This window comes from Colossoma macropomum, unplaced genomic scaffold (genome assembly GCF_904425465.1).
Source record: "Colossoma macropomum unplaced genomic scaffold, Colossoma_macropomum, whole genome shotgun sequence".
In the NCBI taxonomy this organism is placed as follows: Eukaryota; Metazoa; Chordata; class Actinopteri; order Characiformes; family Serrasalmidae; genus Colossoma; species Colossoma macropomum.
In genome coordinates, this window is record NW_023494807.1 from 16,748,966 (window position 1) to 16,772,871 (window position 23,906).

The window sequence follows — 23,906 nt, forward strand, 5'->3', positions numbered from 1 at the left end:
CTGCTTTTTAAGTGAGGCACAATACAGGGCAGCCAATCAGAACATAACTCATTTACATACAACAGCCTTAAAGGCACAGTAATAGAAACAGCTAATTTAATTCTAAGGGATAAAGAGAGGTTGGAAAATGGTGATGTAGAAATGAATTATGACTGTATTTGGTACATAAAACCACACAAGTGTGTGGGCTTCAAGGAAAACAATAAAATACAAGAAGAATGTATGATATGGAACCTTTAGAGTGTAGGTTCATTATTCAATAACTACTATAAATTTTTCTACTGCTGTAAAACTAATATGAATGTCAAGTAGTTAAGTAGGGAACTCAAATGTGGGACCCTTGCAGTTTAAGCTGTTTTACTTACCATCAGATGTGACCTGTCCTTTCTGCCTTTCCAGGTAGAGGGAGCAGTCTGCTTTAAAAGCATGAACTCCCCTCAGCTCTCTGAAGCGGCTGAGGAAGGCCTGCTCCTCTTTCTGAGTGTGGGCTGCCAGCACCTGCTTCGTCAGGCCCAGTTTCTTATAGGCCTCCCTTTCCTGGCTGGGAGGCGAAACTGCAGCTGGGGGAACAGCCAGAGCAGGCCCCTCTGCTGTGTCAACAGCACTAGGGGCATCCTCAATGATCTCTGTATGGGGAAAAAACAGGACCATGTTCAAAGGTAGACAATGAGATGACACGACTACACTATGAGCTTACACTGCCTCTCTGAGAATGGCTATAGGTTTTACTGCAGGTTATGTAATCTTTGTACGCAAAGTTCAGCATCATTTAGGTATTATTCAGGAATGTTTCATCTAAAATACTAATGCAGGGATGGCAATACTAATCCTGGAAAACCAGAGATCAGCACAGTTTGGTTTTCAGCATCATGTAAAAAGCAGAAAACATATATTTAACAGAAAATTACAAAGAAGTCTCAACAACTGAATATATTTTTTCAGTATTTAGTGTGTCCACTCTTTTCCTTTATTAGAGCTTCTATTTTTGCTTCATTCCGTTTCTCAGTAATGGCCTCTTGATCTACACACCCTTTTCAAACCCATAGCATTGAGTTTTCTCACACTGGGGGGATGAACAGAAACATTTTCAGACCTGAAGGAAGAGTAGAGCGTGATTTTCTTCTATTTCTCAAAGATGAAAGCTTTAAGCACTGTTTATCTGACGGTGACAGCTGTGGTGGTCAGCCAGGTCTTTTCTCAATAGCTCTTATTTGTTTTTTTGGCTCCCAGTTTAGTGTGCTGATCTTCAGCTACAGGGCCTGCAGCTGTGCAACTCTGTACTAATGCAATGCTAATAATGAATGAAGGCATAATATTTTGTGCACTACCTCTCAAGCATAGCAAGTAACTCACACTCTGGAGAGTACAGGTCTTTTTAGCTTACGTTTTAAGTCTGTTTAGAAAATAAATACAAGAATGTACAAAGTGTACACAGATTTCTACTAAGACTTACTTTTACTACTACTATGCTACCCCCAGTACATATCAAGATTTTTTTTATTTCAACTTGATTTAGTAATTTATTAATTCCCAGATTTTGTCCTGGTTTTCTCAATCCAGATTACATAATAATTGTTAATGTTCAAACTACCTGACTCTGGTTGGAGTTTCTTGTCCCCAACGTGTACAATGGTGCTGCTGTAACTACACTGGCTGGTGATGGATACCACACTCTCAGCTTTACTGGGTAGAGCCAGTGGGGTCAGCGACGTGCCCACCACACCCGAGCTGGCTGGCTTTTCTGAGACGTCTAGAGATGAGAGGCTTGCTTGCGGCTTCAGGTGACCAGACTCTGAAGGGTAAAAAGACAGAGGATCAGTTTTTTTATTTTTTAAACAGGTTTATATATGTTTACTTGCTTAGGCATCAGTCAACAGAAAGACATAAGGATATTTATAGAGCTATATACGCAGAGTTTCATATTGCAAATACAATGGACCAGACTATAGCCCATATTTGGGACTGACTCACTCTTTTTAATGTGTCCATTGGTAATTTAATCCAAGACTAGTAGAAGTAATCGATATGTTGAAGTCCATCCAAGTGAGTTTAAAACACGCAACCATTTACTTGAGAATATTTATGCTTTTGTTGATTAGGGAAAACAAATCATTGGATAAACTAAATGTGTCTATAACTATCACACTATTGCTCGGATATTTCCAGAAGCGCATCTTATCAATTATATTAGATCTTCTTGAGCCACATAAGATTAGAGTGCCTCAGCTTGTTTGGAGAATTTTCTACACTATGAAAATACCTGAATCAAAAGACAGATTGCCCTGGTAAAGCACTGGTAAACTGTGAGTATGTGTTTTTTTTGGTACCTTCAGCCACTTTCATTGAGCTCTCAGCAGCCTTCTGCTTGTCCTCGTCTGAGTTTGAGGAAGTGGTGTTGGAGGATGACGGACACTTCCTTTTCACTGTGATAGGCACATTGCAGCTCTCTAGATATCTGAGAAAGAGAGAGAGTTTTCTTAAGACTTTCCAATTAAATGTCAAAAAAACTATACTGCTATAATGCTAATTTCTGCTACCGTCCCTATAGGATTCTAGTAACATGTTAGCGTTAAGATAACAGTGATTTAGATAAACATTTTTGGCCATTCAAGATTAAAAACGGACATTGTAAAAGACATTCTATGTTTTATGTGAAGCTTGTAACAGACATTTTAACATATTTTTAACTTGGTAGCAGTTTAACAGTGACTCAGTAAAGAGCCCTGGCATAGAGCTGTCGCTGTGAATTTAACCCTTTTGTTTCTAGTCAAACCTTAACACTCAAACAAAAGTAGGACTACAATACTGGCAAAGGTTGAGTACAACAAGCATGAAGATTAAAAATAGTTCAGAAAGTTAGAATAGAGGATTCTTCTCTAGTTAAATACTAGTTAGGCAAAGTCAGAAAAACATGAACTGTGGAGACCCATTCACAAAGCAAAGGTATTATTAACATCATTGTTGTAAGTAGTTGCTTTGCTAACAGTCCTTATTTTTCTCTGTTCAATGTTCAACTTTTCAAGTCAAAAATTATTAAGAAAATTGTTTAGCAGTACAGGCAGAAAAAGAAATGAAAATGTATTGTTTATTTTGAAATGAGAGTTCAGAGCATGTTGTACCTGATGACACTGTCCAGGCAGCTGATTTGCTGGTAGGAGTAGACAGTCTGGTCTTTAAAGGTGAGCTCCTCCTGTACTGTGGTCTGCTGCTCATCCACACTCTCTCTCCAGTTCACTGGGTAAGCTGAGTCTTTGGGCCGAACTGCTGGACTCTTTTGGAGTACCTCTGCTAGAGAAAGAGTGAGGTATTCACATTCTGAGTTATATGCCCAGACATTCACACAAGCTGCTGTTAAGGCCGATAATCAGCACAATCAGATTTTCTCTCACACATACAGATACTAGGGATGTGCATGTTTACTTGAGCACTCTGTTAACTGTTCGGGAAGATGAAGAAAATAAACAGACTAATAATTCAGTAAAACAGACTATGGAATGTTACATTTTTGCTTGTATATGCGAGTAAGTGTACTATATTATACTTTGTGTGAATGTGTTGCCAAAGTAATAAGCTAAGCCTACAGACATACATTACTGACACTTCTTTTTCTGTTATTTTTTTCCTTAACCAATTATCCATTCATTAACTCTTAAGGCTACTCAAATTTCAAATGCACATCTCTAACAGATACCGAGACACAGATGTTTGTACTTACTGGCTGAATTCTTTTTGGACTGCTGTTCCTGGTTCTTCAGCATATGAACCCCCTTGCAGATCTCCTGAAAGGTTCTCTGTGGAAACAAGCACACACATTCATATAGTACTCTGTACAATGTAATCTTGTGACCTTTCCAGCCCTGAGGAGTCAGTTGTGAGGAGTTAGGTTAGGACTGTCAGATACCCAGTTTTTAAAATAAAGGCTCTCAAATGTTTTTTGGCTTGGACTTTAGGCCTGTCACAATTATTACCTAATTATTTAAGCTTACTGCTGTTATTTAAACTGACTGCAGTTGTTTTCCACAGTTGTTAGCTTTTGCAAACACATTATGTGAAGTGTGTGGGTTTTGTTGGCTGAGGCAAATACATGTAAATAAAAGAAAGCAGAAAACACATTTATTAAGATGTGTCATGGGTCTTAGGAAACAAGTTCTAATTTCTGACTTGTCACTATAACTCCTTTAGAGGGCACTGTTGAGTAATGTGCAAACTTTTGCATAAGACATTAGAATTGAGCCCAATTATCAAATCTCCAAATTGCGTGTTCATCTTTGCACAAGAGTAGTTTAACCAAATTATTCTAATGTGGTTATAAGTTAATGAAAGCCTCTCAGCATGACTTCAATCATATTTGCCAAATCAGCACTATTTAGTTGAATCTCAGTTTAAAATTTGAAGGACTGTGATGAAAGATGTAGATCAGAAGCCATGTGACAAAGTGAGAGAGTGATCATGTGACTCACTGGTTTGGCTCTGCTGCCCTCCTCATTCTCAGCGCGTGGACGGGTTCCGTTACCGTTGCTCTCGCTAGATGAAGCCACGCTCATCAGATGATCGTTACTGCCAAGGCTGCCGTAGCCACTGGAGCCGTTATTATGTACTGGCTACATGCACACAAACACAGATACAGGGGTTACTGTTGTTGATTGTGGTGTCTCTCTTAATGAGGTATGTGCATTCTTCATTCCCACTCAAAAATATATCTTGGGATGTTAGTTTAGGGTCATGCAAAGGCTCAGATTAATTACAAAATACCTGGTGAAACTGAGCTGAGGAGAGTTTTGGATTAGAATTAGGACCAGAGTTAGGGTTTAGGGTTAGGTTAGTATTTAGGGTTGGAGAAAAGTTAAGCTCAATTTAACAAATATTTAGTTAAATGTCAGCTATAGACAAGAGGGTACAATAAAGATCTACAGGGGACCATCAAAATAAAGTACGACCTTCATCTTTATAATAACTTGTGTAAACTGTTAGAATTCCTCCAGAAAGTCTTCTCTCTCTTTCTCTTTGTTGACTGACCTGTAGCAATAGCCGATGTATCTGCTCAGTGATTTCCTGGATGTCTGAGTCCATTACTTTCCCCTCTGCTGTTGCTGGAGCTGCAAACACATCCTCATTCACGGGGCCCCTGAGGCAAAATAATCACCCTCAGTGATCAAACAAATAAATCTCAACCATTACTTTCACCATATAAGAGTCTGCTCAGGGATTTCTCAGTAAAATTATGAGTAAAACTAAAACACTGAGCTCTGATTACAGTGCAGTTATCTATTCGCTGGCTTCATGTTATGTAATCAAAAGAAGCTACTCATTAGACTTCATCTAACCTAATTTAAACACTGTGGAAACTAACAGAAATGCTTTTATATGGCAATCAAAATTCTTTTGCCATGTAAGTTTACTTACAGTGAACCAGACACGGTTTTAGACCAAAATAGCCTAAAGGTTTAAACCCAGCTTACAATAAACGATAGAATTAAATCCTCAACTGTTTCAGAGATTCAAGTGGACCAACACATCCAGTGGACACATCTGGCTCATGAAACAGGTCACATACTCACATGCGGACTTTGTGTCGTCCAATGACGAATGATACTTTGCGGCTCCAGGGGTTGACAAAGCTGGACCAGCTGGTATCTATGGTGACGTACTCTCCATTCCTCGTACAGAACCGGATGGACGAGTGGTCAAAGGGCTGACCGGCATACTGAAGGACTATGGAAGAAAAAAAAATGAACAAGCAAATCAAATCTGGACTCATGCCAAACGATAAACCGTTTCAAACAGTCAAGAGAAAGACAGTACAGCAGTGCATTCTTAAATGACACCATGATTAAATTAAAGTACATCACAGAATAATGTACCGTAGCCACTGCAACATCACAATGGCTGACATATGCAGAGTCTCTTGTATTCTACAATTACTTTTTTTCACTTAAAAAGTTGCAACACAACTCTTCCTTCAGTTTTCCAGCTAGAAACACAAAACGTTTAAGTACTGTAGAGCCTATACCCAAATAGGTTGCCTGTGCTTTTTCAACCGATTTGGTTTACAGTGTTCAAACACAATTTGTTTTCTATAAGAAAGAATGGGGGAATGCTCAACATCCTGAAATCGCATCATTCCACTTACAATATATAATTATTGTACCTCTACTCTTATTCCATCATGGCCAGTATACACGCTGTAGCCAAATGTTTTTGAACACTCTTCTCATGTCACCATCACCATTAAGTATGCTAGCAATACCTTAACCAACTGGGATATCATAGCAATGGCCAAGCAGCATTTAAGCAACTCAACTGGGGTACTACAGCAGCACCTTAGCAACTACCTGTAATTACTATATAATCCCATTTAAGCTATAAAAAAGGAATCAACAGTGTTCTGCAACTGCTTTAACTTTTAAAGCATTGTCATGACAATGCTTTAAAATGAAAACACTGCACTGGCACTGTCAAGACAAATTTTGTTCACAAACTTTCCCTCTACTTTGCAGCTGTGCTGTTATTTCATTCATTTTACTATTAATAAAAGTTGTAACCGTTTAGATCTCCAATGGTTTGATTTATTTCCTCTGTAAAGCCTTGAAAAGTGCAAAAATATGATTATGCAAATATTATTGTTATTATTATTATTATTATTATTATTGCTTTCTAACATGAGAGATTATATGGGCACATGAATAATTCCTGAAATCTGAAATCTCTGTGGATATTATTAAAGGAGCAACACTTACTCTTCCTGTGAATCCCCAGCATGATTGGTCGATCATTTGGGTGCAGGTGCAAGAGCACTGGCGTACCAATAAGATCCTGCGGTAAGTATCCCAACAATGGGACAGCCCTGAGAAGGAAAAAAATCTCATTCACACACCTGTTGAACAGTCCTGAAGACATAAATACTGTTTTATTGTTGACTGTAGCAAAATTATGTTGCAGAAGTGGATTTTACTACAACTTATTCTTCATATTTTTAAGCCGGGTGAGTTATTTGTCAAAAACATCATAACATCTTTTCAGTGTAAATATAAAATATACCAGCAACCCAGTAGCACGACGTTTAAAAAGACCATGTACAACTAAAAGACTGAGTACAATATTTTTTGCAAAAATTAACTAATTAGAAAGGGTCAAACACCTGGTCAAAAAATTAATTAATAAAATAAGATAACAGCATAACAAGCTGCCATCTAATCAGCTACTTGTTGCTGTGTAGTTACTATACAGTTACTATATTCATTTTGTACCATTTTTATGGTACATGCAGTTGTTTAGTGTGCATGAAGTATTGATAATACACTCAGAAAAACACATCATGTTATTTATAACATGACTATATTTTATTATTTATTATATGACAATAACATATCACAATTTTACCCCATCCATTAATTACATTCTTTTTTATTTAGCAGAAGAGCTTCCGGGAAAAACCATTTGGTATGAAGGACCTGGTTTGAGGTCAGAGGAGTAGCTAGAAAACAAAAACAAGCCCAAGACCCATAATCAGATAAAGTGAACAAAAAACCAAAAAGCTCTCACCTCTCATCAACGTCCTGAAACACACAGTTGGGTGTATGTGTGGTGGTAAAGATGCGTTTGTCAGTGGGGATCCTTGGAGCTGAAAGATCAAACATCTACATGTCAATGCTGGCACTGTTACAGTGACATTTCTGCCATTAATAGCATTTTTATAGACATTTCTGTTTTTGGTAGAGCAACCCAGACAAGAAGGCCCCTCAGTGGGCTGTAGAGGTACTGCCAGGGGGCTGTTCGCCTTTTTTTTACCACAAAACTTCACTATAATATATAAACATTTATTAAAATAATTTTAATATTATTTTTTATAATATAAAATGACATATTTTCAAGAATAATACATCAAAAATACCTAAATATTCAGATTGAGCTCAGTAATTGGTCTGCCAATATGCATGACTGATGTAATGAACAATGCTTGCTAGATGTAGTCGTATGCAAAAGTGTGAACACTCCTGGTCAAATATATATATATATATATATATATATATATATATATATATATATATGTTTACACACACAGACACACACACACACACATAAATATATCAAGTTAGTATGGGACAGCTTTTCACTTTGGTTTCTTTAAATGTTAAAGTCTGGTGGGTAAACCTGCAGACAACCTTTCACAGAAAAATTAATATCAAAAAATAAACAATATTTAAATCTGGATTCTGACCAGGCCAAAACCATCAGTAAAACCACTATATTTTGGACTTTGCATATTGTTTTTGTATGGGAATGCAGAAGAAGAGATATCTTACTATGATCTGAATTTGATAAAAAGTTTTTGTTGTGCGTACTTCTTGTGATGAAAGAAAAACATCCATTTTCTTTCCATTGCTTGAGTGATTACCAATGTGATTACACTTTGAATAGCTTTTACATGCTTTTGCAAGCTTTTACTTTGACATGCTTACTGACCTTCATAGCCTGAGTGCACTCTTTCAGCCAGCAGGAGGCAGCAGAACTGATCTTCAGTGTGCTCTGTATCCTGTACTTTCATCAGGTACGGAGTCATTCGAAATGGGTAATACTGCAAATCTCCCTCACACTCCTTACCACCACTGCAACAGAGAATAGGAAAGAGTTAGAATATACAAACAAATGCACACTGCTTGTCAAAAGTTTGGGGACACTCAACTTTTCAATTTATTTAAAAAAAACGAGCATGCTTTCTTTGTCTATTTCAAATAACTTACTATATTAAATAGAACACTGAAAAAAAATGCTAAAAACCCTACCTTAGGAAAAATGACGTATCCCAGACATTTTATACGCTTATTGTGATTTCAGTGTGTAATACTAAGATCTTTTAGATGTTTAAACCACCTTTGAGCCAAAAGATTCTTAATGGGCTCTTAACAATAGTTTGGAAAAGAAAGGTCAAATCATTATTTAGGCAAAACAAGCTCTTCATATCAAAGAAGACACTTTGATGAACATGAAGATGAATATTACTGACTTAAATATTTGTGAATAACAGTTAACAAACCAGCTTTTAGTAGATATTAACAGTGTTAACAAAACCTTTGCAGATATAATGAACAGTAACAGTGAGAAAACAGTACATGTTCTCAGCTCTGTTGGAAACCTACCCTGACGAACTTGTATGAACACACAAACACCCCGCCTTGTCTCCTTGACGAGCACGTATAAACACACAAACACACCCAGCCCTACACTCAATCCCTACAGTGAAGTCATTTTAACATGATTTTGTATCATGTACTATGGAGCAAAAAATGAATGACAGCTATAGAAAGTGATGTGTGCCATTATTTATGTTAGAACTGCATTTTTGCAAATTTGTGAATTATAGCAGGGGTATAAAATGCATGGTCCATGTCATTATTCCAGCACTGTGTTGTACTGTATGGTAGCATTGGTAGCATGTGGCTAGTGTGTTAGCTTGAGGCACACAAAAGTTTGGAATCACTTTTTTAAATGTTACAGATAAATGTATGAAATGACTCTATTTTAATGCTACTACATGTTTCAACAGATTATTAGAAAGCTGTAAATCCAGACTGCTTCATATTCAAAATGTCTCGAATGAAATCTCAGGCAGATATCTTACCAAGAAATTACTACAAATAAATAATTACAGTATATTATTAATCATGTAGTAACTTTTTTGGTGTTCCAGTATATAGCTTATAGTTTCTCAATCTACACTGTAACAACAAATAACAACAAATATTGATATGACTCTAAACTCTAAATTCTAAACAAATATTAATTTGACTCTAAACTTTTGGACACTAGTGTATTAACTTGAGACTAGAGTGGTAAATCGTTGTATAACACAGCTTTTGTTTAGTGTATCTATGCTGGTAAGAAATCAGTCAAAATGTTGTACTTTATAATGCTGAATGCTCTAATATAATGAAAATGTAAACATTAAAATATTACCATAAGGAATATTTTCAGGTGCTCTTTGTTTTTGCTGTATCAAAAAATCCACTTAATCTAGACGCCATATCGAACTGCGTAATAAACCAAAATTTGAATTTTGTTAATCGTTACCTTCCAAAAAGGTAGCACTTTTTTCAGTTGTTTCTTCAGTTTTGCAGTCTCTGCAAAACTGGCGAGATCTAAACAGCTTTACATTAAATATGTTTGAATTATTGCAAATGAAAACATACTCATCAGGCACAAATGAAGTGGGGGTGCTGAAATTGCTAAAAATAAATAATAGAGCTAAACTTAAAACTAATTTAAATGTAGTACAGACCTATATCTCCATGTTTTAGAGAGGAGCTGGTATTTTTATGTATTGCACATATATTTTAAAAACCTTTAGTTAAGTTAAACGAAAGTTAACAATGTATTGTGGCGTCTGCCACAGACTCCACGCAGGCTTAACTCCTTAATGTGCAATGTTTTCCACATCTTCTAAATTGATGCTTTCATTACAGTAAGCTGAATTGCTTCCCTCACCCACTGCTGGCCGCTTTGGTGGCTTTACTAAAACTGGCTGCCATTGTTTCTTAAACTTTAAAACCATAGTGATGTTCCACACTTTGAATACATTCTCGTTCTTTCTCCCACTCTGAGTGTGTTTTGAGTGTGTGACTGTGGGTGTGATGCAATTAGTTACTGCATCACACATCAACAATCTGACTGGACGTCAGTCAACTCATTGGCATTACAACTGTCTGGAAGGAGAGACAGCAGCGAAATCAGGGTGTGCATCAGTGGTTTAATGTGTAAGTTATGTGGGTATATTGTTGTCTCTCACCACATTATGGCATGCTCTGTGTGATGTACATTACAAAAAAAATTTCAAACAAAAAAAAAAAAACAGCAAATCATTTTGCATGAGGTCACCGCTCATGTCACGTATGTACTGCTTAAAATTTCAGAACCCCCAACTTAAAACACCTTCCCACATCCCTGACACTCATTCATTTAGGGCATAACAAGACACTTAGTCCACGATTCAATTAGATTCACAATACTGTGCTCACTATTCAATATTCTCATGATATTTTGAATAACATTTGCATGAAGAAATTTGAATAATGATGATGATCACCATTATCATGCTGTTGCACAATTTACTATAGCGACACTAGAGCTGAGGGGCAAGAGGAGTGCTGGAGTGAGCAGTGTGTACAGTTTCTGTGGTAATGGCAGGTGTATTAGGATGTCTGTTCCTGTTTACCCGGCATGCTGCTAACTAATTACACTGAGCTCATCCAGAAAGGAAAGAGCACATGAATCAATCATGCCGGCCAGACGCAGGTGCAGGCAGGGACGCTTTAACCCGCTCGTGGGCCCTGGGGCTTCAGGTGGCTGTGGGCCCTGCGGGTATGGTTACACACAGCATCCAAAAATTTAAAATGCATGTTTTTCATTAAGGTGCACATACTGCGACCGTCAGTCAGCAACTTCCATTCATTATCGCTCCATTACTGCTCAAACTTAAACAAAGCTGAAGTTAGCTTCTTACCTGCCTGGTTCATTTTCAAATTCTCCATTTCATTTAAATGGTGCCGCAAGATCATTCTGGCACCTGTGACTACTACACCATTTAAGGTGGAACAGAGAATTCAAATAAGAAGCTGACAAATAGGATGCCAGTTTCAGCCTCACCAAACTTGAACTCAGAACCAAAACACTAAGACATAGTCACTTAGGTTTGAAATTTGCATTGAACTTGAGATGAACTTCAAAAATGGATGATTACCAAAGGAGAACTTTAGAAGCGCAGATTGTGTGGAAAAAGTCCAGAGAATGCTATGCACTCTTTTTTTTGTTGTATAATACTGGGTGCCAGTGTTGTAGTACTAAAGTTTGGCAATTATTACTATGTTTTCATTCAATAATAAAAATGAGTGAATGCTGTTTGGTTTATATTCAGTTGACCTGAAGTGGCGATTCTAGAGTTTTAGAGAAGAAGAGACAGAAAATAATCTCACTATCATTTGCTTTTAAGAGTTAAAATGCAAAGTTGGACTAAGACTATTATTTAATTATTAATAAGATTTTTAGGCTATCTACTACTAAATATTATATTCTACAAAATATGTTTTTTTTTTAAATATATATCATATATAATAAATGATAATGAATGTCCAGTGAACTACAACCACATTGCAGCTGCCCTTTCTTCTTTTTATTTTAATATTCTAAAAATCTGGTCTCCCCACTCCTGGTCTGTCTTGATTTGGACTCAACTACTACAAAGTCTCAGTCTTGACTCCGACTCAACTATGACAGGGTCTTGGTGTTGACTCGACTAATACAAAGTCTAAAACAAAGGTCTGGATTCGACTTGATGTGTCCAGTTCTTGGTCTTAACTCAAACCTTGTGGCCTTGACTTTGACACTACTGGGAGCACCTGGAGTTTAACAATGAGGCATCTGGTGTCCATGGCCGCCAAAAGATCAACATCTGGTTGATCCACGGCTATGGTTAATGGCAAAAGTTTGGAAAACTGAGGTCTTTACGGAACATTCCACTATCCACTGTGGTACGCTGCTGTCACCACTGATGGGGCAGAATTTTCCTTTGCTGATCCATTCAAACAACAGAATATCTGGTTTTCTGACGTTCATCTACCATCATAAAGTAAATGCAGCATGAGCTCATCACGCTCAATGGCAAGAATCTGCCAGAGGGGTATAAAGCCCCCCAGCACTGAACTGTGAAGCAGTGGAACTGCATTCTTAGAGAAATGGGGCATCAACTAATGACTTCAGGATAGGCAGAAGTGGCATTTGTGATCCAAAACTAATCTTCCAACATCAGTGCCTGACCTCACTAGTCCTCTTGTGGCTGAATGGAAGCAAATGCTTACAATAATGTTCAAACATCTGAGAAGAGTAGAGACTGTTACTAGAGCAAAGAGGGACAAACTCCCTATTAATACCATTGATTTCAGAAGAAAACTTGGATGAGTTGATGTCTACAAACGTTTTTGATATATAATGTATGTACATATGCTCACCTGATGCGACAGAAGAAGGACTTTTCTTGCATGCAGTCAGAAGGTGAGGATTCTGTATGGGGGGGGAATCAGACAAACTAGTTGTTAATTCAAAAGACAGCTACAAACATGAGATAACTCTGCACTAAGCAAACACCGGTCACTATAGAGAGGTAATTCTAGCTGCAGCTGTTTGAGGCCAAATTGACTGACCCAACAATCAGGAAGAATGGAGCAGACAGAATAACATTAATATACAATCTAACCTTGCCGTACCTGATTTAATGAAAGACAGGCAGCGTCTTCTCATGAGTAAAAATATCTCTCAAATAATTGTTTTACCTCTACTTCTTTTTTTCCATGGAACAATCTCTGAATCCCTGTAACCTTTCAAAGACAACTTCTGTGCTTATCTACTTACCCTATCTGAATCAACACAAACTGCACACATGCATACTAATTTAGAACACGACAGTGAATCCAGTTCCGGAACCAAGCTTTTTTTCTGCACTTCCCTGTGGTCTAAAAATGACTTCACTTCAGTGGTAGATGGAAAGAGTTGGCTTTGGAAGTGAGGAGATCATGAGAGAATGACGCACTCGTTTGCAGTGGGGATTGGAAATCCCAGAGAATGAATCAACGCTATTGTGGGCTGATGTGTGAAGTGCCTGTGAGGGTGTATTCGGCGCGGGAGCTGTGAAAGAGCATCTGCGTGTTCAGTTCATTTTTATATATATCAAATATTGTGTGTGTATGCGTATCTTGGGTGTGTGTGGCAATCACAGACACCCGCGTGTAGCTGTGCGGGTGTATATAGTACTGTGCACAAGTCATTTCATTCGATTTCCACTCAGCCATTAAGTAAAGGTTATTCATTTTTCAGGGTCAGGTGAAAGTATAAAATATTTAACAGAACACCATACAGAAGCCTCAACGACTACACATAATATAATTTTTTTCAGTATTTAGTACGTCTACTCTTTGCCTTTATTACAGCGTCCAAAGTGCAATCTAATGATCCAAGTAACTCCAATTAAATATTTTTTTCACTTACTTTCCTTTGACTTTCATCCTTATTATGCAAGTAGAATATCTTGCATCTAATCTTCTCAGAAATATCTTTTCTAGTCATTTTAGATGCAGGTGTGTTTGGGTACTTGCTTGTGTGCATGTTAGCATTGCTTTGAAATGGAACATAATGTCAGTGACTTCATTGGGAATAGCTTTAGTTGTAGCTGTAACTGGTTGGTTTTGGACAGCAGAGATAAAATGGCTGTAGGGTGCACCAAACTAACCAGTGGAAAAGTAAAATATTGATATGCTTGATATTATACTTAGTGTTGGAGATTGTAACATGTTATTTTCTGTTAAATACATTTGTCCTGATTTTTTCTGACACCGAAAAGAAATAACTTGAACTTAATGGCCGTTTTGACTGAAAATGAAATAAACCATAGAGCGGACTTTGACTTCTGCACAGTGCTGTGTATCATCAATGTTGTAAGAAAAACCTCACATCTACAAATTGCTAACTTCACGGGCGAAGGACAAACATTTTATATTTTAAGTTTAAGGTTACAAGATTTTATTCCAAGTAATTTTGGACCATTTCTATTAGTCCAGTCTTCATTCAAAATATTCACACAATGTAATGGGTAGCTGAGATTTTCAAATGGTATGTAATAAAAGCCAAAAAATGCACTTTTAATGTTTTGACAGGACAGAAAATATAAGCTGTGTATGTTTTGCATCATATCTGTGGGTCAGCTCTATATCAGAACATCACGTGGTGTGAGGGCATGTATTGTGGATCGTACCTGCTCCAGTGCACATGCTCCACGAGGGCAGCCTGTAGGGAGTGGTGAAACTGTAGAACACGCTGACGTCTTGTGGCGTTAGAAATTCCACAAACTTGGCGTTCTTGAACACATCCCGCTTGCAGTTGAGAATAGACGCTGCCTGATCTGAGATGTAAACAATCTTCCCCGTGATCAGAGACACGGCCACAGCAAAGATATCCTACACACAGTCAACGTTAGGGGTCATTAGTAGCCTTTACAATTATCCACCATGTCATTTGTTATGTTTAAAGCAAAAATGTACAATCATATGCAAAAGTGTGGGCACCCCTGGTCAAATTACATGTTCTGTTGATCTTATAAGTGAAAATAAGGTAAAATATTGTCTACAGAGAACTCCCTTCTGCACATTCTAATGTATAATTGCTGTTTATTTGCTGAATTAAATATACTGGAATAAATTAAAATGAGACATAAATGTGGCCTGTGCAAAAGTTATGGCACATTGTCTGTGTCTGTGTTTTGTTCCACTATGTTATTTTTTCTTAATATGTTATACTCAGCAAATCAATAGAAATTGTACACTAAAACTTGCAGGAAAATGTCATATTTAAAATTGTTTGATGTAGAGGACGTGTAAACTTCTTTCACTCAGAAAATCAACAAAACCAGAGTTTTTGAACATTTGCATACGATAGTAGTTAAAACAGAACACTTTGCAAACCTCATCTAAAGAAACAAATGAAAACCATCTCTTATTGTCATATACACCTCAATGGTAGTTTCATTACCACAGTAAAACAACTGGACTTAACATGATGACTACGGTCTAATGTATAAATTACTTAGATTAACTGCTTTACTACTTATTTTTTATTTCATTATTTGGCTTAATTATCTATATAAACCTATAATTGACACATAATACCCCCAAAATATACTACTCCTCCAAGAAATAAAACTCTACATAATTCAAGCAGAGAATATACCTTATTGACAAGTTCTTAAAACACTACCAGATGTTCTAGTGTAATACACTATTAAAATATTTAAGATCACGTTAGAACATTGTACAAAACTGAAATAAACTTATAACATGTATGTGCATTACAGGTGCAATGGTACACAGAAGTCACTGTGCGGTTCACAGCACGGTTTAGACATCCCGGTATGGTACGAGCTCAGTACAGCAGGACAAAAGCAACAAAAACCCCCAAATGCATAAGGCTAGATTTCTTTTTTTTTATTTTGGACAGACAGCTGTACAGTTTGTTCCATCAATTTTCATCAATCTTCACACATACCGCATATTCTCGGTATGGATACACGTACTGTTACACCCCTAATGTACATGTTTCAACAATATAGAAATAACACAATCAAAGTAAAAATACGTCATAAAGGGCACTAGTATGAAACTCACTGTATTTTTGAGAGTGTATTCTGAGGTGATGCTGTCGATCTCTTCTATCGTATATGAGGACACGTCCAGGCCAGATGGCTGGCTGTCATTGATCATAAGCAGCTGGTAGTACTCCTCATTGGCTTAAAAAAACAATTTTAATCAAAATTGTAAATTCAGTTCAAGTTCCCCATTTAAGGACCTCATAAAGCATTTGTAACAGATAGATGACTTGCTCTTAAGTCAGAAATAGCATTGGCCTGAATAATGAAGTACTTGTTCATTACAGTGGTACTCATTTCTCTAGTTAGTATTTGGAAGCTTCGTCCTTTTATAAGCCACAAAGATTACAGCCTAAATTTCATCAGAAAAGGCCTTTAGATAGAACAGTGGTTAGTAACACATGAAAAAAAACATAATAAGCTTTAAATGTGTGAGTGCTTTAAATTATTCTTAAGAAAAATCCTCAATACAAAATTTGTGAAACGAGGCTGTTATACGATGAAGGCACAACAAGTTTGTTGAATCTGCTATAGGCTAACTTGGTGCCTTGTTGTCTAGCTAGGCTAACATTTATATAAACTTAAAATTCTCCGGGATCTCAATGACATTTTTTAAAGGGTCATGTTACCTTGTCATAGACAAGTAAATTATGTTTTGGGTTCCTACTCTACAATGCCAAGGTGAGTAGGATTACATTCCTTTTTAAAATCAAGACTAAGCAAACCACAGTTGTTCTGTAAGACCTGAAGTGAAGCCAGCCATAATCTTGGTTTAAAAGCTCAAGGTTGACATCTTAAGAGTTTCAACTCACCTTCAACCTGTTTAACACAGCGCAGAGCATATTTGAGGGTATTCAGAGTCGTAGACTTGCTGCCCTTGTTTCTCTTCTCTGCTGGCAAATGGAGCTTCAGTTCCTTGAGTGTTTTAATCAGCTCCTTCTGTGTCTTTGCTTTAGCAGACTCTTCACTACTGCAGGTGCGCAGAACACAAAAACGTGTAAAACTTTGAAAAACAGGCATGCAAGCATCATCAGTATGAACTGTATGTACTGGACCAATAGTGACAGAGGAAGCAAAATCTAAATACTGAAGGGCAGTAGACCTACAGTAGGATTGGACCTAAATTCTGTAGAGCAGTAGGTCTATGATAGGATCAGACCCAAATTCTGTAAGGCAGCAGACCTACAGTAGGATTGGACCTACATTCTGTAGGGCACTAGATCTACAGTAGCATAGCCCTACAGAAGAAAGGTTCATTAACTCTGCTGTAGAAACTGAAGCATGTTTAGAGCTATGCCATAGAAAAAACACTTTTGTTTCCCTGCAGAATCTTTCAAAGGATCTTTAAAGGTTTAAAGGTACCATAAACAATGGAGTTTGAACAACTCTTTTAAAGGTTAAAGAACCTCCACATGATGTAAAGGTTCTATACCTACTAAAGTTTTTTTTTCCTAGAACCATATGTCCAAACTGATCATCATTTAAAAACCCATTTTTCATTTTTAAGAGTGTATTACAACCTGGCATTTGAAAAATGATTGTTTGTCCAGGTATGCATGCATTAAAACCTACAACTACTGGTACATAGATTGTATGAGATCTATGAATAGCACTGTGCAAAAATCAGAGACCACCTATGAATTTAATTTCCAGTCAAGATAGCCAGTAGGTACATCCTTTATTTTTCAGGAGATATTTCTGATAAGATTTAAAATAAAATAGTCCACTTGCAAAAGGAAGGGGAAAGTCAAAAGACAGTTAATGAAAAACTAGAAGTTTCAAAAACTGGCTTTACTGAATGTGTTTGGATTATCTGAATTGTGAAAAGCAGAAAATACAAACAACTTTTAAGACTGAACTTTTGAGGTAAGGAAAAATATTTAAAATATCAGAAAAAACAAAGTAAGTTTTCTGAAAAGAATGGAAGCTGTAATATAGGCAACTGGTGAACACACTAAACACTGACTGAAATGTTCTATTATATTTAGTTGTTAAGACTAATTTTCTGTTAAATGTGGGTTTCCTGCTTTTTTCTCTGATGCTGAAAAATTAATAATGGCCATTTTAACTGGAAATCAAATACAAAAGGGTGGTTTCTGACTTTTGCACACTACTAAATGTGTGTACATATCTGTGTGTATGCATTCAAACCTGCAGCCACTGGTGGAGGGATTGTCCTGTTCAGAACTGGCACTCAGCAGACTGAAGGCATTGGAGCTGCTAGGAGGTGAAGGACTGTGGGAGTTGGAGCTGCAAAGCAAAACAAACAAAATACAAAATAATCACATTAAGGCATAAAACACAATAAGCACAGCATACACTACATCATAAGACAACTATGATTAACTTTCATCTTATAATAAGTACACCACTAACCTGAGAATTTTACTGTATTTTACTGAACAAGTACTAATAGCCAACTCAGTATCAGACTAAAAAAATCATCAATCACGGCAGCAGGTCATCAGGTATAAATGTGAGAATTGAGGGAGATTTTTGAAGCTGTACAGTTGTTTTTGACTCCTCTGACCTTTAAAGACCACTAGAGTTACGGTTTGATGTGTCAGGAAGACTGGATTCTCAGAAATGGCTTTGTTATTGAAAATGGCAACACTGTGTCATACAGACTGCAAGAAGTGATTTCCAGTTCAGCATTAATACTATAGATGACTGTTCCTCTTTTAAAGGATGATTAGAGACACTCAATTAGACCACTGACCACCATTTAAATTTAAACTGAATAAATGTAAAATATTTGGAGATTTGTTTATTAAGCCAAATTAATGCAACATGGCCAACTGTTTTCAGGTTCTACTTTTCAGTGCACAAGAAAAAAAAGAACTGCTATAAAAATAGGGTACTTGCAACTAGACCTTCACACTAATAGACATGCCTCAAGATGTCTTCATACGTCTTTATAAGTGTGTCTTAAGACATGTATTAAGACACCCCAAGACAGGATGAGGTCTGGGCAGTAAGCTTTCTTTTTACCACTGAACAGATGGTATATGTCTTTTGAATAAAAAGTCAGTGTGATTTGACTATTCCTTCCTCTCTCAGGCACTCAATTACATAACCCTTGTTATTTCCTCTGTTTCTTCAAAAAGGCTGCCATGTGTCTTGGGACCACTTCTTCGAAGGCAGGTTGCCATGTGTCCTAGGATCCCCTGATGCCAAGCGAGCTTTGTAGGTCCAAGTGTTTTGGGGGTCATTAAAAAAAAGAACCCCTTTATGAACTGTGTACAAATGGTTCTCAGGGTGCCGTTTCATGCTGGTTCTGAGAACGGATGTCAATTTTGAAAATTGGGGACATGGAGTGGGGTTTAAAGGGGAATTTTTCTAAATTTCTGCCTAATTAAATGCTTAAGATATAAACAAAGTTGTTCAGAGTAGTTTGATGTGACATGCTCTATTTTAGAGAAACTTAGTAAGTCACAGTGGTGGTGATACACCGCTAGAAATAAAGATAATGTGCAGGTAGATTTTTCATTCATCAAGGTACAAACAATGTAAATGTACACTCAAAGGTACAACAGTGTTTATAAGGTCCAATTGTGTACCTTAAAAGTTTTTCCCAGGTGAAAAGTACATGTCTGTACCTTTTCATAACCTAATGTTTTAAAACAGAACAATAAAATAAAAAACTTGGAGACAAGACGGGGTGTGTGGAATCTGTACAACTTAGAAAATATAATTTCAATGGATTATGGTACAACTATGTTCCTGTCTAAAGGTGAAGACATGTACCCTTGAGGTTACCACCCCAGTGACAGTTCCGTACCTTTTTTTTGGGAGTGTAGGAACCAGACATCTGAAGAGTTTAACTGTGCAAATATTTACCTCACAGAAAGTTATTATATGAAGTGGTTATGAATACGTTGACAGATGTCTGAGACATTGTTTTTTTACAATAGTTTTACTAAAATGTGTTTTTTAATCCTGGCAGAGAGGTATGTGCAGGGTATTGTAAGCCAATATAGTACCTGAAAATAAGACATAATTTTTGGAATACACCGCTATTTTACCACTATCAAAATTAAATATAAAAACTCGGAAGACACATGTAGGTTAACTGGTAGTTTTAGATAGTAAATAAACTGGTTATATTTGTGTTGTAGACATCACAACTCCTGGTTCCAACACAGTAAAGAAATCTGAGTTGGGAAGTTTCTCTACAACCATTTCACATCAAGCCATTCCGAATTACTCTGTTCATCTCTCAATCATTGAATTTTGCTGAAATTTTGTAAAACTGTTAGCATTCCCTTTGATAAGCTAAAGGAGACAAACTTAATTATAGTTTTACTTTCCCTTGAGGAGGGTGATTATTTCCCCCCCAGATTTTATAACCTAGTCAAAGCATGCAAGAGCCTGTAAAGGAAATGGTTAAAAAAGGGTAGGTCTACTGTTACTGTCTAGCTTTCATAATCTGAATGACAGAAACATAATAATAATACGTGCTGTCTGGTAAAAATCCATCTGAACCACACCACAGATATACCGCTCATCATTTTCATGGTTTCATTATAGCCGTTTGCATGATTTCTTCAGTAATGACTTCTGAGATGCATCATTTCTAGCTGAATGCTATTACAGTGAAGAGAAAGAGAAATCAAAAGAAAAGAAATCTTTAAGTATTCAAAACTCTTAGGGAGATAAAAGGACAATATGCAAGTAAGCTGACAGAAAGTGTGTCATTTGACATGAAGACAATCCACTCTGTCAGCACTAACATTAATAGTTACATTTTTCCAGCAATGCATTATGAGGTAAACAGTTAAATGAGGTGATTAGTCAATTAACATTAGCTAGTGTTAACAGCTTACATTCACTGTTGCAATATCAAATTGATTTTGTTGCTAACTCCTATAGCTAAAGCTAGCTCCTACCGCTACAGCTTGCTATCATAGCAATATAGCTAAAGTTAACTCCTATAGCTAAAGCTGTAGTCCAAACCATGCAAAAAGTATGTTCACATTGCAGACGAACTGAACCATGCTTCAGTTTGATCTGGACCAAGACCTCTTCTGGGCCATTTTTATCTGCTGTGTGAATGTAGCCTTAAACTGATTTTTCTCTCTCTTACTGTATAAATATTAATAATTGTTCTGCCTTTATTCTGATAGGCAATGCTTATTTTCTTGCAAGAATGTGCCTTGTAATGCATGGAGAGAGTGTGATTAATTTAATTCAATGATTGACAATTGCATTTGTCTATTCCAAAGTTGTATATAATGTTATATATAACATCATACATAATGTTATCCAATAGTGCATGTAATCAATAATTCTCTCTCCATGCATCACAGGACATGTTCTCACAAGAAAATATAAACTACTTAGAACAAGAGTGATGTGTCCTTGGCGATCGACTATGTGGGAGAATAGGACAAGCCAGCGTTGCAGGTGAGTATTAGGGGACTTCACCACTACAGCTATTTGAGTGTGTGTGCATGTGTCTGAGCCGCTGCTGTGTCCTCTCAGCTTAGCGCTGTAAGTACTAGAGAAAGCCCCTATCCAGGTGCAGGTGACATTTTAGGCTCCTCGAAGGCCACATGTATGTGTATTAATAGTCTCCAAAGGAGCTTAGAATAGAAAGCATGTCCACAAATAGCATCTCTAAGCACTTAGTGTGTGCTAATTATATAAACTAAACCTGTCTTTAGCCAGCTGGGACTGTGTCTGTATGCTATTGATACAATAGGTTAATGTTGCAGGCTAATTAAATCTGGAGATAAGATGTTAAGTTCTGTCCTGCTGGTGCATGTGGAGTAGCCCAGAATGTCTTCACAATCTGAGGTAAACTTCTCAGACAGAAGCTCCAGGAAGGGCATTTACAGGTTCTTCGATTTGCTGGAGTGTCTCTTTGGCCAAACACTTTGCTTCTTTGTTTTTTAATGACGCCAGGTGCACTTTAGGTAGTCAGTTGGAGAGCACTCTAAACACAAATGCCTGTGTATTTTATTAAAAATGGGCAGGTGAGAGATGGGAGTGCTAGGTATGCAATATATATATATATATATATATATATATTATATATATATATATATATATATATTTTAAGATAGGTGGGGATAGTGGGCTGGGAACATGAAACATGATATTACTGGTGTCTGGTGCATGGTGACATAATTAAAAATCATAAGACACTTTAGAAATGGGTAAAAATTGTTAAATTGTGATCAAGGATTCTAGGGAAACAAGATTTTTATCTTTCAAATGGAAGGATATGATGAACCATGCTTGATACCATTAGTCACATTAACTAACAAGGTAAAAAGAGGTCAGCTTTGGTTTCAGGTTGACTTCAATAAGAAGAGTAAATTACCTATTTTTCTCCTGCATAAAGGGGTTAAAACTCTCCATGAATGTTCACCCTCCTTAGAGCTAGGGATGGCAAAAGTCACTCTTTTTAAGGGAAGTTGAAATATCAATACGTTTTTGACAATTAATTGAAAGAAAGGAGTATCAAGAATGAGAGAAACATGAGAAGAAACTGAGACAAACACTGAGAAACGGAATAAACACAAAATGAGAAGAATAAGAGGGAAAGGCTCTCATCAATCAAGAAAAGGAAAAAAGCAAATGACTGAGGCAGACAGCAGAATGAGAAGCATTGAGAAAGCAGAAAGAGAGAAAATGCTTGGGAAGGAGATGATGGAGAAAGAGAGCTCGATACAGAGACGTAAACACAAATGCGGAGAGGGGAATGTGGAGAAAATGAGCAGGCTGCGCTCATCTCATGTACTCATACACAAACAGCACGTTGGCATGGAAATATGTCAGAGTGCGTGGGTAGGGAAGGTTTTCCGCCTGTTGCTGGGAGGCATCAATCAGTCAGAGACTAGAGAGGATTACAGTCTTTTGGTCTCTGATCAAACATGTATTAGCTTTTCTCGTCCTTCACGGAATATCCCAATTAGATATGACTCCCGTAATTTATGAATCAACATACACGAACTGGTCACTTCATTAAAACGACCTCCTTGTTTCTACACTCATTGTCCATGTAGGTGCACTTTTTAGTGCTACATTTACAGACTGTAGTCCATCTGTTTCTCTGCCTACTTTGTTAGCCCCCTTTCACCTTGTTCTTCAGCGGTCAGGACCACCACAGAACAGGCATTTATGGGTGGTGGATCACTCTCAGCACTGCAGTGACACTGACACTATGTTTGCACACTGTGTCCACTCACTGTCCACTCTATTAGACACTCCTACCTTGTTGATTCACCTTGTAGATGTTAAGTCAGAGATGATAGCTCATCTGTTGCTGCACAGTTTGTGTTGGTCACCTTCTAGTCCTTCACCAGAAATCACAGGACGCTGTTGGCTGGATATTTTTGGTTGGTGGACAATTCTTAGTTCAGCAGTGACACTGAGGTGTTTAAAAACTCCAGCTGCACTGCTGCATCTGATCCATAACTAACACACTACTACCACATCAGTGTCACTGCAGTGCTGAGAATGATCCACTACCCAAATAATCCTTGCTCTGTGGTGGTCCTTTGGGGGTCCTAACCATTAAAGAACAGGCTGAAAAAAGGGCTAATAAAGTATGCTGAGAAACATACAGATTACAGTCTGTATTTGTACAACTATAAAGTGCACCAATACGGTGTGTGGAGCTAATAAAATGGTCAATGAACATAGAAACAATGAGACGATTTTAATGAAGTGGTCAGTCAGTGTATGCAAGCACTTTTGAACTGATAAGGACAATGGC

The 23,906-nt window shown here is 37.2% G+C and overlaps 1 protein-coding gene across 5 annotated transcripts in view; it reads right to left on the reverse strand.

Annotated features, from left to right (window-relative positions):
• The window catches only part of per2 (period circadian clock 2), a 58,607-nt gene that overhangs the window by 15,597 nt on the left and 19,104 nt on the right, over positions 1–23,906 (reverse strand). For 3 of the 5 annotated variants that reach the window (XM_036555673.1, XM_036555670.1, XM_036555671.1), the window contains 16 exons: positions 18,332–18,430; positions 16,993–17,150; positions 16,200–16,321; positions 14,795–14,996; positions 12,999–13,050; positions 8,464–8,606; positions 7,543–7,621; positions 6,738–6,844; positions 5,559–5,712; positions 5,017–5,125; positions 4,461–4,601; positions 3,716–3,791; positions 3,120–3,288; positions 2,328–2,455; positions 1,592–1,792; positions 366–626 (listed from right to left, as the gene is read on the reverse strand). In XM_036555673.1, coding sequence (XP_036411566.1) covers positions 366–626; positions 1,592–1,792; positions 2,328–2,455; positions 3,120–3,288; positions 3,716–3,791; positions 4,461–4,601; positions 5,017–5,125; positions 5,559–5,712; positions 6,738–6,844; positions 7,543–7,621; positions 8,464–8,606; positions 12,999–13,050; positions 14,795–14,996; positions 16,200–16,321; positions 16,993–17,150; positions 18,332–18,430 — 2,201 coding nt within the window. The remainder of the gene's footprint in view (positions 1–365; positions 627–1,591; positions 1,793–2,327; positions 2,456–3,119; positions 3,289–3,715; positions 3,792–4,460; positions 4,602–5,016; positions 5,126–5,558; positions 5,713–6,737; positions 6,845–7,542; positions 7,622–8,463; positions 8,607–12,998; positions 13,051–14,794; positions 14,997–16,199; positions 16,322–16,992; positions 17,151–18,331; positions 18,431–23,906) is intronic. The other 2 variants (XM_036555674.1, XM_036555672.1) reach the window with 1 other exon arrangement.